Genomic DNA, 17,546 nt, shown 5'->3' with positions numbered 1-17,546 from the left:
TCTCTTCCTTTTTTTTTTATTCCAAATTCCTTGAAAAAAACTTTCTGAATTCACTATTTGATCTTCCTTTCCTATAAAAGGAAAAGGGTATTAGATTTAATAAACTAGGAACCTGAATGGCCTAATTATTTTTTCTGAGAAATTCTTAGTCTAGAAACCCAAAGGTTATAGCCACTTCCTTTCCTCTCACTCCTCAACCTTTTGCAGTCTATTTTCCACCCTCATAACTCAACCAGAATCACTCCAAAATTACCAATAATCTATTAATTTCCAAATCTTATATTTTTCTCTCAGTCATCATCTTTCTCTACCTATTTGCTACATTTAACAATGTTGACCACCTCTCTGTGATGCTTTCTTCTTGGGGTTTTTGTGACACCACTTCCCAATGGTTTTCCTCCTACTTGTTCGATAGCTCCTTTTCAGTCTCCTGTGCTGGTTCATCATCCATATAATATCCCTTAACAGTAGGTATTCCCAACTGCAGGTATTCTCTCTTCCCTCCCCTGCATTCTCTTTTTTGGTAGCCTTTTCATTTCTAGTGGGTTTAAACTAAGATCTTTAATTAGATAACTGAGATTAGATAACTGTCTATCTTTCTATCATGTAAATAGAATTGGTATCAAAGCTAGTGGCTTCCTATTGTTTCTAGACTCAAATATTTCCTCTTCTGTTAGATTAAAGCATTTTATAACCTGGACTCAATCTATTTTTTAAAGCTCATTGTACATTTCTCTACCACCCACAGCCTGTAATCCTGTTCTTCTTCTGTCTGTTCCTTACATGTGACATTCCATCTTCCATCTCTTCATATAGTGACTGTCCCACATACCTAGAATATACCTTTACATGCCTCTGCCATGTAAAGTCCATCTCTTCCTTTAAGATGTAACTCAAGCTTCTTAATTAAGGTTTTCCTAGTCCTCCAACTTCTGCTGACCCAGTTTGAATATATTTTTAATTATCCATGTTATATTTATTTTGTACATATATATATATATATATATATATATATATGTATGTATATACTTCTTGTCAACCGCATTTCGGCATAGGCTGCTAACAGGCAGGTATTCCTTTCACTTCTTGTTTTATGTCTCTAGCACAAAGCATACTGCCTCCCACATAACTCACCTGGAACCACTTTCCAAAATTATTAATGACCTATTAATTTCCAAATCTGATGCTTTTGGCATTTAAAAAAAGAAGCTAGCTGCTTGATAAATTAATTTAGTCTTCATGTAGTAATATTCAGGGTATTTTGATGCAATGATTCCAGTTAAGGTAATTTTTTTCCATCATTTTCTGCCTTTCTCCTTATTGTGCAGTCTTTCAAAGAATTGATAATTTTATCAATATGGATATATGCTCTACCAGTAGAGAATGCATTTTGTCCATAGCTCATCTTCCTATATGATTAATGCTCATGTTCTCCCATAAATCTTCCGTAAATAATCAATCCAGTTTACTAGAAACTTTTCCTATAAGCCTTTTGGCATTATCAGTGTACCAACGCAGCTCAAATTTTTATCCTTCACTCTTATTACTTGACCAGTTCACCTCCTTTTCTGGTCATACCTATGACACACAGAAGCAAGATAGTCACCAAATAAATTATTATTGGTGGTATCATAAACATCTTAACCACAAAAGTTCTACTCCTGTGCCTCATAATGACATGAAGTTGACACCATAGATTCTTAAAGACTATGCCAATATAGATGGCAACCTCAGGAAAATCATTATTTATGATCATGTACGGACCAAACATTTAGTTTGAATCCTGTCTCTGCTGCTTACTAGCTTTGTGACCTTAAGAAGTTACTTAAACTCTCTTAACTTCATTTTCATCTGGAAGTTAAGGAGTTTGAATTAGGATCAAAGGTTTATAAAGTTATCAGCATATAGCGTAAAACTGCTCTCCGATCTTTGTCAAGCTCCAATTTTAACCCCCACAATAGCTAGAAGTGCTCACAGATCATCTTGTCTAACACCCTTCTTTTACAGATGAAGAAACTAAGGCCCAGATACTCAGATATTATGTGACAATTAAGATTTGAATCCAGATCCTCTGGTTTCAAAACAGAGCTCATTCCCTTGCACCATTCAGATAAATTGATTTCTGAAATAGAGATTATAAGCCTGATGTCTGTAAATTTGTTTCTTTGTGTGTGTTTTTTTAACAATTTTTGTAAATGTAGTTTAGTATAATTATTTTCCTTTGTAATTCGATGTCTTTTATGTATTTAAAAATATTATTCTGAAGGGATCAGATCAAATCAGTAGTTCATCAGACTGCCAAAAGAGTCCATGATGCAAAAAAAAAAAAATTTTTTTTTTAGCTCTCTTCCATGAACTTTCACATTTCTTTTTACCTTGATTCTATCATTCCAAATCCTAAAATGAAGGAAGGAAGGAATGGAGTATTTATTAAATGCTTACTAAATGCAAAGTGTTGTGTATACAAATTAAGACAGTGCCTACACTAAAGGACTCACATTCTAATAAAAGATGCAACCCACATGGAAAGTTTCACTTCTTTGTCAGATGAAAATTTCCTGTGGGCCTTAGATGCAGTGACAAAGCAAATGGTAATATTTATTCTTTGATGTCATTGCCACTGATAAAATTATATCAGTTTCTGATTTTAAGCTATTTGACTGTGACAAGGACTTTGGTGATAAGAATTTTCTTTTCTGGCTCATCAACAGATGTGGCTTTAATACCTGCAGAAGTATTTAACTAGGCTTATTGGATGATGGCTATAGGCATTGGCCTGGGCCTTTTACTATTCCCAAGGCTCTTGGGTTCAGGGTCCTAAGCTTTTTATTTCAGCATCTAGAGGGAGGTCGTGCTAACAGTGGCTCAGTTTTTCTGGCATGTGCTGCCTCCTTCCCCTTCTACCAAGTGCTCTATTGCTTTTTCTAGGGCAGTGAGTCCCAAAGTGGGCACTACCACCCCCTGGTGGGTGCTGCAGCGTTACAGGGGGGCGGTGATGATCACAGGTGATCTTTCCTATTAATTGCTATTAAAATTTAAAAAAAATTAATTTCCAAGAGGCTAAGTAATATTTTTTCTTTAAAGGGGGAGGTAGGCCAAAAAAGTTTGGGAACCACTTTTCTAGGGTAACCCACCTGCCCTGTAGACCTTTTAGAAATAATTAGGTTTACAGGTTAGCTGATCAAATGCCCCAAACTACTGTTCAAATATTATTTATAATTGAGATTCTTTTAGTGATAGTAATTCATTTATATATAGACATTAAACTATACTGTCTTTTATGCTACATGTAACAGTGTTCGTTACACATGGTTATAGAATAATATATTTCACTTGAATAATTTCATATTGCTTTTAGTGTAAGATGAAAAATATGCCAATTTTACTAAATCTAAAAAGGAAAAAAATTAATATAATAAAACTAAAATGTCTTAAAAACACTACATGTTTGTAATGTAATTTGTAAACTGAAAAAGAATGGTGAGAGAAAAGAAAAACTCACTGAATTTTTCTCTCTTAACCCTGAGAATTAGCAAACCAGTTCTCTTGTTGTTCTGGTTGTTTTTACTGCATAGTTTGCATAGCTTTCTCTAAGCAATTTGCATTCTCTTTTGTTGCTGTTGTAGAGAGAAGGCCAAGTGGAAGCAGGGGTCATGACAGCCACTACATGGTTGAAAGAAGGACCTCCAACACACAAATTAGAAATGGTGAGTATTCTTTGGATTTGTGCCCCAGAATACATAAACTTTTATGGCTGAAGATTTTTCTTTTCTCTTTTCTTTTATGTTTATCTGTGCCAAGAAAAATCTTTCATATTGGTGAGAAAATAAAAATACTGTTTGAGTTTCATTCCAGAAAAAGTCAAAGAAATATTATCACAAAAACTTTAGGGAAAATGTCATTAACACCAACTTTCCATTCTTGAATTTTCAACAAATATTAGAACAACTTTAAGTTTGAATCAAATGATGAACACTAGATTTAATTGAATTATACTTTTTTTGAATCACCAACAAACCCAATAATCCGTTTTTACTGAAATGTGAATTGATATAGAATTAAACAAAAACAAAAAAAAATCTAGTGAATCACTTCAAACTGGAAACTAACTTATATTTTTTAGTTAGATCATTACTGTCTCTTAACATTTCTTTTGCTTTGAGTCCAAGTAGTTATCCAATGAAAGTGCTTTATTGGAAGATTGTTATCCCCATTATTAAGACATTTATGTAACAATCATAATTTATCATTAACATTTAGATTAAATTAAAATTCATAATGTCTCCAACTGCTCTCCAAAAAAGGAATTTCTATTTGAAATTCGTAGCAAATTGATGCATATAAATTGATTTGATATTTAGTATGTGCCCTATATATTTAACTGTACACTGCCATCATCCTATGAAATACAGATATTTATAGAAGCATAATTTCTTCTTTTTTTTTAAACATTTTAGACTGAAGATCTTGAATGTCAAGAACACAAAAAACAAGGACAATCTGATGAAGTATTGGAAAAAGAAGTATTTGATCTCTATTGTGATTTTAGTGATGAGGAATCCATGGGGAGCTCAAGGACAAAAACTGCCAAAAATAAAATTTCTGATAAAAATAATACCACAGTTTCTCCAGGACAGCTTACTTTGCTTCAGTGTGGTTTTTCTAAACTTTTTGAGGAAAAAAGTGACTTACTTGAGGATAGTGATGAAAATGTTGATTCTAATGATGAAAGTTCAGATGATCAATCCTTGTACCATCTAGCAGAACCAACAGATAATACAGTTGTTGACTATCAGAAGAGTCAGAGCCCTCATAATACTTTGTTGCATCAGAAAATAATTAACAACCTAAACCAAAAAGAAAAATTTAAATATCAAAGGAGGCCAGAAACTCTAAAAGGCAATGTTTCTTCTGATTCTGATAGTGAAAGAGACTTAAAAAATAAAGAGGAACAGCACTGTGCTTTGTCTAAGACCACAGAGACAGAAGACAGTTCAGACGATAGTGATGTCATCTTCCCAACACAACTTGTAACTCAAAAATTGCTTTCTTCTAAGAATTATGAACAAGTTTTTGCTGCCTCTGAAGATTCCAAAGCAGAAAGGCCCTTTAAAATGACAACCAGTGTTGACCATTGTTCAAGTTCCAAAAATTCTGGCTTCAGTGTAAATTATTCAACTTATAAAAAAATAGACCATCCACAGAATGTTGTTCAGAAATCTATAAAGGAGACAAAAAATGTAAGTGATATTAGTGATGAATCAGATGATATTGACATATCCTCAGAATTAAGGATAAGAAAGAAAACAACTAGTTCTATTAAGTTTAAACCAAAAAAAGGAAGCAAAATGAAACTTCATGACAAATTAGAGGTGTGCCAGTTACATTCATCAGATTTAGAAAGTGACACTCACAGTATAAATGATTTTTCATCTTCAGACGATGATTCAACAGCCAGTAAAATCACTTTCTCCAAACAAAATCACTGGCAAAAAAGTAAGAAATGTAAGCTTTCTTTCTCAACAGAATCTACTGACTATAATAAGAAAAATATCAACTTTTTACAATGGGAACCCAAGGTACTTTCAAATGAAGATGGTGGCATTATTGAAGAACAGAAAGGAGAATCCATGGATAACTTTTTAGGTGACTATAAATTTGCTCTGAAGATTTTTATTAAAATGTTTATTTGCACAATTAGAATTCTCACTTCAGCACTCTTCTCCAGTTTCAGTGGCTTCAGTTTTCCACTCTAGGCAGATGACAATATCTCAGAATTGGAAGGGAATGATCTATTTCAATCAATACATCAATATAATGACTTCTATAATATACTCAACAAGTGGTTATCCAGTTTTTGCTTAAAGACTTCTAGATAGGGAAAACTTTTTTGCATACTAGGGAAACGCATTGTACTTTTTCAACAGCTCTCATTATTAGGAAATTTTTCTTACATCAGGCTTAAAGTTGTTTCTTTGCTATCTGCCAATTTCTTCTAATTGTGCCTTCTCAACCCCAAACTCTTAAGTCTAATATCACTGTTTCACATGATCTTCAAATACTTGAAAACAACTTAATGGTCTCTGAGTTTTCTCTTCTCCATACTGAGTGCCAATCTTTGTATGATATAGTATCATAGGATTGCAGAAATAGAGCCTAAAAGGACCTCAGAAGCCATCCAGACCAACTCTCTCATATTGCACATGTGGAAATTGAGGCCCAGGGACATTAAGTCATTTGCCAAAGATCATATAGATAAGGGCTTCTGACTTAAGAGCTAGTGCTCTTTCCTTCATAATATATAGCCTTCCACTTGAGATTCCCTTCCTGTCCTTGTCACAGTCTTCTAAATGCTCCACAGTTTGTAATATCTTAAAATTCAGTGTTTCAGATAAAATTCAATACTGCAAATGATCTGGGAAGAGGTCCACAATACTTGAGCTCTGCAGTTTTGGACACTGTCTCTCTTAATGGAGCCCAAGTTCACATTAGATTTTTTTTGTTTGTTTTTATTGTTTTCAATTGCTACATCATACTGTTACTATCTATGCTTTCCTCTTTTTGTTCCTATGAAATTAATTTTTTTGAACTTAACTATAGAACTTTCCATTAGTCTTATTAAAATTTATTTTATCTAAATGCTATCTATCCTTCCTAGAATTAGGTCATTCACAGATTTGTTAAGTATACCATCTTTAACCTTTCTTTAACCAAGTCATTGATCAAAGTAGTAAATAGATCTGCCTCTGGTTCTTGTGATGCTCCATAATTGAACTTCTTCCAAACTGATATTGAACTACTCTTTAATTAATCTGTTCAATTAGTTCCAAATATACTTTACAGCAGTTTTATTACCTAGCAAGGTAGACTTTGTTGAATGCTTTTTGAAAAATCTAAATAAATTATATCTATACTATTCTCATCTGATAGTCAAGAAATCCTGTCAAAAGAGGAAGTCAGTTTAGTTAAGCATACCCAATTCTTGAAGTTATATTGGCTCTGTTACCACTGTTTCCTTTTCTAAATGTTTGTTTACCATCCCTTTAATAATGCATTATAAATTTTTTTCTAGGTAGAAACTGCAATATCTGGAGTCATCAGACTCCCCACTCTTCCCCTTAAAATTTACCCTTCAGTCCTGTGAGACCTATACAAGCATTTTCTGCTTTGGATTCATATCACTATTACCCCTTCTCCCAGCACACACACACATACATACACAGCTTTCCTCAGAAAATAACTGATGATTTTTGTGGATTTATTTTATATGCTGCTGCTTTCTTTAAGGTATTAATTGCTTCAATTAATTTTAGTTACTCTAGTATCTCCCAAAGCAAAAAATGTATTTCCTCCTTATTAATGCTTATTTACTCAGTTTCTTTTTCTTGTCTTATTGTCATAGCTAGCATTTCTAGACTCTTGTCAGATAGTAATGGTGATAAGAGATATCCTTGCTTTCTTCCTGATCATAATTGAAATGGCTCCAATATTTATGATTTTAAATAGATACTGGTGGACATATTTAGGCTAGTTAGCCCTATTTGGAATGGAAAGATACATTTTAGTATGTTTTTAAATTATGATGAACATAAATGAATATCTTATTTTGTCAAAAAATGTTTTCAACGTCTATGTAATCTTGCCATTTTTTTATTTGCTATTAATCATGTCTCTTCTGTTTATAGTTTTCCTAATATTGAAGCAGTCCTCCATTCCTGGTATAAATCCTCCCTTCTCATAATGTATACTGTAACTTCTTTGCTATGTGATCTCAGAAGAGATTGGCTAATAACAGAGAAAATGAAGGTCAGATTTTCTGTAAGCAAATTTTAGAGATAAAATTAAAAATTTTTTTTTTGCTTTGAGCTAATTCATAGAAAATGACCTTCAATCAAGGATACTTAATCTGGGATCCATGAACTTGTTTTCAAAACATTTTTAAAGAATATTATAATTAGTTTCCTTTATACTCCTACATATTTAATTTCATGCATTTAAAAACATTCTGAGATGGAGCTGTAAGTTTCACCAGATTGCCGAAAGAATCTGTGACACCAAAATATGGTTAAGAACCCCTCTCTTAAGAGATCTTTCTGGGGCAGCTGGGTAGCTCAGTGGATTGAAAGCCAGGTCTAGAGATGGGAGGTCCTAGGTTCAAATCCGGCCTCTGACACTTCCCAGCTGTATGCCCCTGGGCAAGTCACTTGACCCCCATTGCCCACCCTTACTACTCTTCTACCTAGGAACCAATACCCAGAAGTTAAGGATTTAAAAAAAAAAAAAGAGAGAGATCTTTCTAGTTATTCTATTTGTGTTCACTTCCAAAGTCATTTAAAATATATTATTTAACTATTATTTAAACAAATGTGTGGCACATAGTAGGTATTTAATAAATGCCTTTTGATTGATTTTCTAAGTACAAATCCTTAGAGGCCAGGAAATCTATGGAAGTAATGTATTATAGAAGCATAAGTACTTAGGAGACTCTATTCTGATCTTGGATGAATGAAGGAGAACAAATCATTTAACCTCATTGGCCCTCAGTTTTCTCACTTATACAGTGGAGAAGTTGAACTAGATGATATATAAGGTTCTCTTCAGCTTTCATACTGCTAAGTGATGTACTACATTTGCTTTTTTTTGTTTGTTTGTTTCTCCACCAAAGTATAGCAGTAGAACTAAAAAATGTGCTTAAGTGTTGGACTAAGTTTGATATACATCTTTGAGTTTTATAATGCAATTCTATTTTACAATTTTTGGAATTATATGATCTCAAAATAGTCAACAAAAGTTATGATGATAGCTATGTTGTTTGATTTTCACCTTACCTTCAGTGTAGCTTACCTGAAATTTTTTTGTGGCACCTAGTGAAATATATTTGGTTTTCAGCAAGTATTTATTAAGCACCCACATTTTCAAGGAACTGTGTTAAGTGCTGGGGATACAACATGCAAGCAGCTATGTACCAGCAAGACAGATAGATATACATACATATGCTAAATATATTGGATTTAATCAACAGAGGCAGGCACTAATTTCAGGAAAGACTTTAGCCAGGACTTGAAAAAAGCCAGGAATTCCAGAAAGAGAACATGAGAGAGAGAATTCCAGGGATGAGGCATAGCCAGTGAAAATGTTCAGTCAGGAGGTGTTAGAAAAGCAAGCAATGGGCAGCTGGGTAGCTCAGTGGATTGAGAGTCAGGCCTAGAGATGGGAGGTCCTAGGTTCAAATCCGGCCTCAGACACTTCCCAGCTGTGTGACCCTGGGCAAGTCACTTGACCCCCATTGACCACCCTTACCACTCTTCCACCTATGAGACAATACATAGAAGTTAAGGGTTTAAAAAAAAAAAAAAAAGAAAAGCAAGCAGACTGATGTCACTGAATCACAGAGTTCATGTAAGGGAAAAAGATGTAAAAAAACTAGAAAGGTAGAAGGGTCTAGGTTATCGAAGGACTTTAAAAGCCAAACAGAGGATTTTATATCTGATTCTGGCCGTGAGAGGGAGGCATTGGTGTATGTTGATTGAGGTGAGGTAGTGATTAGGTCAGACCTTAACTTTAAGAAGGTCATCACTTAGGCAGCAGTGTGGAAGATGGTAAGGAATGGAGAGAGACTTGAGGGAAGGAAGCCAACCTAGAGGCTATTGCAGTAGCCTAGAAGATGATGAGCACCTACTGATGAATTTATTGAAATAATGGATATATTTGAGAATATTTGATGGCAAGGGGAGGACAGACTTGGTCTGAGTGCCTGTTAGCTCCTTCTCTCGATATACCCCTATTACTTGGACAGCAGAGGGGATATCTCTGAAATGATGACAGATCAGAGAAAGGAGCTAGCACTGATGGCAAAAGGGAAGGCTTCCCTAACTGGTGAGGTGAGTGGAATCTCTGGCTGGGTAAGCACAGACCCTCCCCAGGCCGAAGCCTCCCACTTGGGCAAAACCTGCACTGCAGGGGTTCCTGCTTGGAATGGAGTCCTCCCTAAGCTGCTAACTCTCAGATCCTTTCCCCTCTTTGTCTCTGTAATTAACTTCTCCTTTTATCTGGTTGCAAATGTTTATTCAAGGTAATCAAGGTAGTTGAAGATGGGGGAGAATGGAGGTGATCAGGAAAACCTCCAAAAGTCTTAAGCCACAAGTTCCTTCCTCCTGGCCAGCTCAAAAATGACTGCAGAGGTTCACCTTCCCTTACCCTTAAATCTTATTTCTATCTGTGACCTATGCTATACAGAAGGTTGGGTCCTTCTGTAAGGCAAGGTATGGGTTGAGTCTTCAGGGTCTGCTCCCAGAGTCCTAGACCCTTCAGGGATCAGGAGATTTCAATCTCCTTTAGATGATATTAGATTTTGACAGGAACACCAGGCTTTGGCATATCCCTAGTCGGTCACTGAACGAGCTACTCCCCTCCTCTCACCTTGAAGTCTCTGACCAAAAGCCCCTCCTCCAGGATTCTTTCTCTCATTCTTGCCTTGCTTCCTCCAACCAACGTTCATTGTCAATTAGCCTGCTTTCACCTTTATAAAAAGGTTGCTTTCAACCCACATTGCCTTTACATTATACAAGAGGAACTTTGAGGGGAAAACATTTTTTGAGGTGTTTGTCAGTAATTTTAGATTTTATTTTAGATATCATGTGAATAGATATCATAACCTACTGGATAAAATGGCTCTATGGCACTGGGCCAAGTCTCTTTAGCTTTTTAGGGTCCCAGGCAGCTTTCTAAGCCTATAAGTACTGAAAGGTCTTTGATCTGTGAGGGTGGAAGAAATGTCCACATCCAGAGTAACCCATACTATTGGAATTATAAGTCAGAATCAAAAATTTTAAAAGTATCATGGATTCTTAACATTGTTCAGTTTCATAGAATCATGCTGCTGAATAGACTGCGCTTGCTATGATGTTATATAATGACAAAGTTGTCTAAATGGAAAGATGCACTATTTGCCTTTGAAATTATATATATTTTTACTTCTGTTTATCTTTCTGTATATTAAAATTGGTCAAATTTTTATGCCAGCAAATATGTTTTGAGAATTCCATAGTTATTTTGTGGCTAAATTTTTTAGCATGGTGATTTGAAAATGTAGGGGGAACTATTAGTTACAGTTTTATTCATTCCACTGAAACATTTCATAGTTTTATATGATTGGCAGGCACTGCTTGAGAGAGGGAGAGGCCTAAAAGTGAAATAGTATAGTGTTGTAGGTCAGGATAGTGGGTTTACTGCCAGAGTTAATGGAGAGAGTTTCATACGTCTTGGCTCTCTCCCTATCATTTGTGTCCATAATTTTAAAATAAATCTGAAAGGAAAGCAGTAAAGAACTTAGCCATTTTTTAACTTCAGATTTTTTTTCATTTCCTAAAATGTTACTGATCTTGACATTTTCTGGGCATGGGTACAAAATAGATAAATGCGGATAATAAAGCTGAATAAAATCAATCAGACAAAACTCCCTTAACCATAAAGTCCAGACTCCTGTTGCTGTCACTGTGTCAAGAACATGCTAAAGGAAACAGATGAGTTCAAAACTGCTTTTTAAAGGAAATACATTCCTTCTATCATGAATCCTCTGTTGGCCAAAATGAGCCCCTTAAGTTTGAAAGTTAGGACTATCAGTAAAATTGAATTGCTAGAAACAACCAGTACAACCATGATGAAAAGGAAAGGTTAAACCTAAACAATTAAAAATCTTTCTATTTTCAAGAAAGAAGGGAAAATTTCAAGCACCTAGTTAGCATTAGAATTGTGGCCTGATTGTTTCATTAGGGAATCAGCAGTAAAATAAAAATAATGGCTTTATTGATACAACATTAGCTTTTTGTGAGGTTTTTTTCCCATTGTACTTTATTTATGTAGACTTTTTTCCCCATGGTTACATGATTCATTTTTCTTTCCCTCCCCCTCTCCTGGAGCTGACAAACAATTCCACTGAGTTTTTCATGTATCATTGTTCAAAACCTATTTCCATGTTATTCATATTTGCAATAGAGTGATCTTTTAATATCATAACCCTATTAATCATATCCCTATCAAACTACATGATCGATCATATGTTTTTCTTCTGTGTTTCTGCTCCCATGGTTCTTTCTCTGGATATGGATAGCATTCTTTCTCATAAGTTCCTCTGGATTGTCCTGGGTCATTGCATTGCTACTAGTAGAAAAGCGTATTACATTCAATTGTGCCATAATGTATCAGTCTCTGTGTACAATGTTTTCCTGGTTCTGCTCCTTTTCCTCTGTATCAATTCTTGGAGGTCTTTCCAGTTCACATGGAATTCCTCCAGTTCATCATTCCTTTTAGCACAATAGTATTTCATCACCATCAGATACCACAATTTGTTCAGCCATTCCCCAATTGAGGGACACCCTCTCATTTTCCAATTTTTTGCCACCATAAAGAGCAAGACTATAAACATTTTTGTTCAAGCATTTTTCCTTATTATCTCTTTGGGGTACAAACCAAGCAGTGGTATGGCTGGATCAAAGGGCAGTCTGTCTTTTAAAGCCCTTTGCACAAAATTCCAAATTGCCCTCCAGAATGCTTGGATCAATTCACAACTCCACCAGCAGTGTATTAGCATTTTGGGTTTTTTAAAGAGTATACATAGTATAGTCTTCTCTTTTCTTTCATCTTGTAGATTATGCTATCACTTATTCCCAAAATTCGTTTTCTCATATGTTGTCTTATTGAAATTTTCTTCCTTTAAGACCTGCTTATATATGTGTTTCTTTTCATGAAAGTTTTCTTGGTTTGTCTCTCTTTCTACTCTTCCCTTCCCCCAGAATAAAAATCTCCCTCTCCTTTTGCAAAATTTTCATAAAACTTCATCTAGTCTCCCCCTTTACCCTTCTACTCAACCGTGTGTCATACTTATTATTATATATATCTAATAATCTAAATAAATTATAACACATTTAGTGGGCATCTTTTATTTTCTCAGATGGTGTTCAAGAAGTGGCTTATATCCACTCCAACCAGAACGTGATTGGATCAAGCAAAGCAGAAAATCATATGAGCCGATGGGCCACACGTGATGTGTTTGAATTGAAGCAATTTTCCCAGCTTCCTGCTAACATAGCAGTATGCAGCCCTAAGGTAAAGGAGACAAATAGCATCTTTAAACCACAATGTAAGAGCCTTTCATTATTGTTCAAATGGAGGTAATAATAGGAATGAAAAGAGTTGAAAACGCCTTCTAGAATCAGGTTTCTGAACCCAAACCATACTATTTCTCAGATAAATCATCTAAATCCACCATTCAATTTCCTATTCCAGGCCATATAGCACCCAGCATTTCAAGTCAGGCAGATCTCATTAGCAGAGCCATAACTATGAGAGGGTAGCTCAGGCATGGCCAAACCTTTATTTTTTTTTAAATTTAGAATATTTTTCCATGGTTTTAAGATTTATGATTCCCCCTCCCCCATTTCCCTCTCCCCTCCTGGAGCTGATAAGCAGTTCCACTGGGTTATACATGTATCACTGTTCAAAACCTATTTCCATGTTGTTCATATTTGCAATAGAGCAATCCTTTAACATCAGAACCCTAATCATATCCCCATTAAACCATGTGATCAATCATATGTTTTTCTTCTGTGTTTCTGTTCCCACAGTTCTTTCTCTGGTTATGGATAGCATTCTTTCTCATAAGTTCCTCTGGATTTTCCTGGGTCATTGCATTACTGCTAGTAGAAAAATCTTATTACATTCAATTGTGCCATAGTGTATCAGTCTATGTACAATGTTCTCCTGGTTCTGCTCCTTTTCCTCTGCATCAGTTCTTGGAAGTCTTTCCAGTTCACATAGAATTCCTCCAGTTCATCATTCCTTTTAGCACAATAGTATTTCATCACCATCAGATACCACAATTTGTTCAGCCATTCCCCAATTGAGGGACACTCTCATTTTCCAATTATTTTTGCCACCACAAAGAATGAAGTTATAAATATTTTTGTATAAGTCTTTTTCCTTATTATCTCTTTGGAAAGTCATCCCTTTAGCAAGAGAATGGGAGAGCAAGGATACTCCAGATAACTGGCAGTTTGTTGGTCTGATTTTTTATCAAACCAAGTTCCAATATGGCCATAGGCAGAAGAGAAGGGCAGCACCACTCCTGGCCAGCCTAGTGAGGAGTGGCAAGTGGTCTTGTGATTTCCAGGACTACCTTATATGCATGGGGAGGATGGACTTCAGAACTCTGGGCAGTTCTTGTAAAGAGTATATGTAGGGACACCACATCCTGACTGAAGAACATATTAGAATAGTTCCTGAGTAATCATAGAACAAGTGATGGTCTGGAAAATAGTCCCCTAGATGTTCTACCACAACTGAATTTTCTCCAGGTACCAGAAATTCTAATTAGGATTCTATTGTTTATATTAGATAGTAGGTACCAGGAGACAGGGGAAAGGAAGAATGTAGGAATGAATAGCAGAAATATGTAATATTTTAATGGGTTGTAAGAGAAAAGAAGCTTTGATTGTAAATGAGAAAAAAAGTAAAAATTATATACCCATAAAACATGCTACTGGCCAATGGTTGGGAAACAATTATTTAAGAAATCATATTAGACTTTAAAGAAATTACTTCTGCTAAATTAAAATTTTGTCATGAGTATATTTTTCTAATTCTGTAGATAATTTTAAGTTCAATTTAACAGTGCCCAAACATACAAAATGAAGTGGATATCTCACTTAATTTTTTTTGGATTATTTAGCTTACAAGACACTTTTTACAGAACTTTCTATTTGCAATAGAATGTGTAATTGGGTTCCCATTAGGCAATCTCATCTAGCTTAAATGAATAGAAATTCACCTTACCGTCAATTAATTGTGTTACCTTGCTTTTCTAAGCATTAGACTTGCTTTTTTCCCTTTAAAACAGCTTTGTGTGACACTAACTAAATTTTCTTAGGATCATTTATGTAACTTCTTTTTATGAGTGTTAAAACAAAATACTTCTTAATTATATGTGGTAATGAAAGGAGTAAAATTAAGTAGTGTCATTCCCAATTTACATTTAAGAAAAAAAGGCACAAATATAATAAAATAGCTTTTTGAGTTAGACTTGTTAGGTATATAGCAAAGAACCCCCAAATTTTAGGGCCTGTGATATGCAGAAATAGTATAGAATTACATGCTAGTATTGGTTAAGTAAGAATGTAGGGAATGCTGCAAGATGCAGATTCCCAAAAGAGAAAATGGGCAAACTGTGATATGCAGAAATGGGCAGCCATTTCTGTTGGTGCAAGTTAGCAGTTTACCACTTTGGAACACAGAACCTGGCAGAGCACCCAGGGTGTGTGCCAGGGTGACAGTTAAGGACAGGGTATCAAAGGGGGTCCACAAACCCCTGGGGACTTCACTTTCTCTCATCTCAAGGGTTAGGGAGGAGGTGGTGGATTGGGGCCTCTGCATGGTTTGGGAGATTAGGATAGGCAGGCAGGTAGGGACAACTTCCATTGCTAGCCAAATTCAATACCTCATTGGCACAGCCAACAACCTTCTATTCAAGCTAATGTCAATAGCTACTTTCAAGAAAACAACACCATCTGACCCTGGGGCCAAACAGCCTCTGGGCTCAGCTACAAACAGCAACAGAGTTGGGGAGTGCCTTCACATACTGTGCACCTAGGAACAACTTGTGTTTCAAGATTTATTTAGTATCAAATATTTAGGCAAGATCTTTAAGGTACCCTTCACCCACCTTTCTTACTTCCTCTTACCTACCCTCAGTTTGGTTACAAATGAACCCTGTTTAACTTTAAAGCCTAAATGATCTTTGAAACCAATTACTTACCTTAATAACAACTAGACTCAAGCAGTCAGATCCAGTTAACATCTTTAGCTGGCTTTAACCTTTCCAAGCTGGTGTGATCCATCTTCAACATAAGGTTTCAGGAAATCACATTCTACTTCCTGGAAACATTTCAACTGCCTGGCTGGATTGGTTCCTAAGGCCTTGTGGGTTTCAACAGAGAATCCTGGGCTCTTAAAGGAGACTTAACCCAGCTGATGTGGGTACAAATCTATACTCATATCTAACTGTGGTAGGGTCTCTCTCTCCCTGTTTAAGCTCCATCTTTAGCATTTGCCTGGCCCCCTTGCTTGCTCTTAACAGGCCATCTCTAATACCTCAAAGCAGCTTTCCCAGTATTGATTCACATGTTTGAATGACCATCTCTAGAAACTTAACTGAGAAGGTATGAGAAGTTAACCAAAGACAGGCACAAAAATTCTAAAATTACAAGGTAGCTATTTAATTAGGTCAGCATCTTATTTTTTAATTAAGAAATTACTTAATTAGACTTTTTAAAGTTGCACTTTTCTTTGCACAAACAAATCTATTTTTCTCCCAAATCAGTCAACAAGTATTTATTAAGTACCTGCTATGCTGAATCCTGTGCTGGGCCTTGTGCATTTCTAGAAAAAAAAATTAAAAGCTAACATTTATATGGAACTTTAAGGTTGTAAAGCATTTTATAAATACTCTCTCATGTTAGCCTTGCTATAACCCTGGGAGGAAGGTGCTAACACAAACAAATTTTTATATAAAAAGGCCAAATCATTTGGCCCACCTTTCCAGGCCTTTGCAGTCTTGCTTCTAAGATCATTATTTTAGTGAAACTCCTGTCTGCAAAGTTACTAATGATCTTGAATCGCCAAAGGTGATTGTTTTATCAGTCTTTATCCTTTTTCATCTATCTGCTGCATTTGACACTAGTAACTACTTGATATTCTTTTATCTCTGGGCTTTCATGACACTGTACTTTTCTGGTTATTTTCCTATCCATCTGTCTGCTGTCCCAGTTTTCTTTGCTGGTTCTTTTTTAATATCATATCCCCTTACTGTGGGCATTCTCCAAAGCTCTGCCCTATTCACCCTGCTTTTCTCTATATATGCTCTCCTTCTGTTTGATTTCATCAGCTCCCATGTTTTTAATTATCATTAATTATCTGTATTCCCATGACTCTTAGAGCTATATACAGACATGTAAAAATATGTCCGTATTAGATATTTCAAACTTGGTTCCCTGGAGACATTTTAAACTTGCATATCCAAAACTGAAATAATGATCTTTTCTTTGTATCTTCCAAATGTCTCTATTTCTGTCAAGGATGTCACTATTCTACCAGTTCCCTTGTTTCATAATTTTGGCATTATCTTCAGCTTTGTAAGAATTTACATTTAGGTTTTATGCTAAATATGAGAATTCCAAAGTAATATTGTGGTCAGCGATTTAAAAATGTTACAGCTTAAGTCAAAATAACTTGTAGCAGCTTTATTTACAAAGAGGTAGAAAGAGTGAAAGTGGAAAAATGTAGATAAAGAGATAGAAAATACTGCCTAGCTACAATATATCCTAAGTTTAATCCTAATATCTCCGGACCGAAAATGAGAATCCAAAAGCAAATCTCACCAGAATCCAAAGTCCTAATTAGGAAGCTGAAATCTGAAGAGCCAGGAGACGAAACCACAGAGAAACTCAAATGCACATGAGGCTAAGACCACCAAGAATCTCACCAAAACTCATGCT

General features: G+C 35.4%; 1 protein-coding gene across 1 annotated transcript in view; it reads left to right on the top strand.

Moving 5' to 3' along the window:
* The window catches only part of ERCC6L2 (ERCC excision repair 6 like 2), a 160,982-nt gene that overhangs the window by 100,372 nt on the left and 43,064 nt on the right, over positions 1-17,546 (top strand). The window contains 3 exon segments of the mRNA XM_044679773.1: positions 3,627-3,707; positions 4,458-5,646; positions 12,950-13,104. Of these exon segments, the coding sequence (XP_044535708.1) occupies positions 3,627-3,707; positions 4,458-5,646; positions 12,950-13,104 (1,425 nt within the window).

The sequence above is a fragment of the Gracilinanus agilis genome, chromosome 1, assembly GCF_016433145.1.
Source record: "Gracilinanus agilis isolate LMUSP501 chromosome 1, AgileGrace, whole genome shotgun sequence".
NCBI classification, from domain to species: domain Eukaryota; kingdom Metazoa; phylum Chordata; class Mammalia; order Didelphimorphia; family Didelphidae; genus Gracilinanus; species Gracilinanus agilis.
This window is presented reverse-complemented; position numbering and strand designations above follow the sequence as displayed.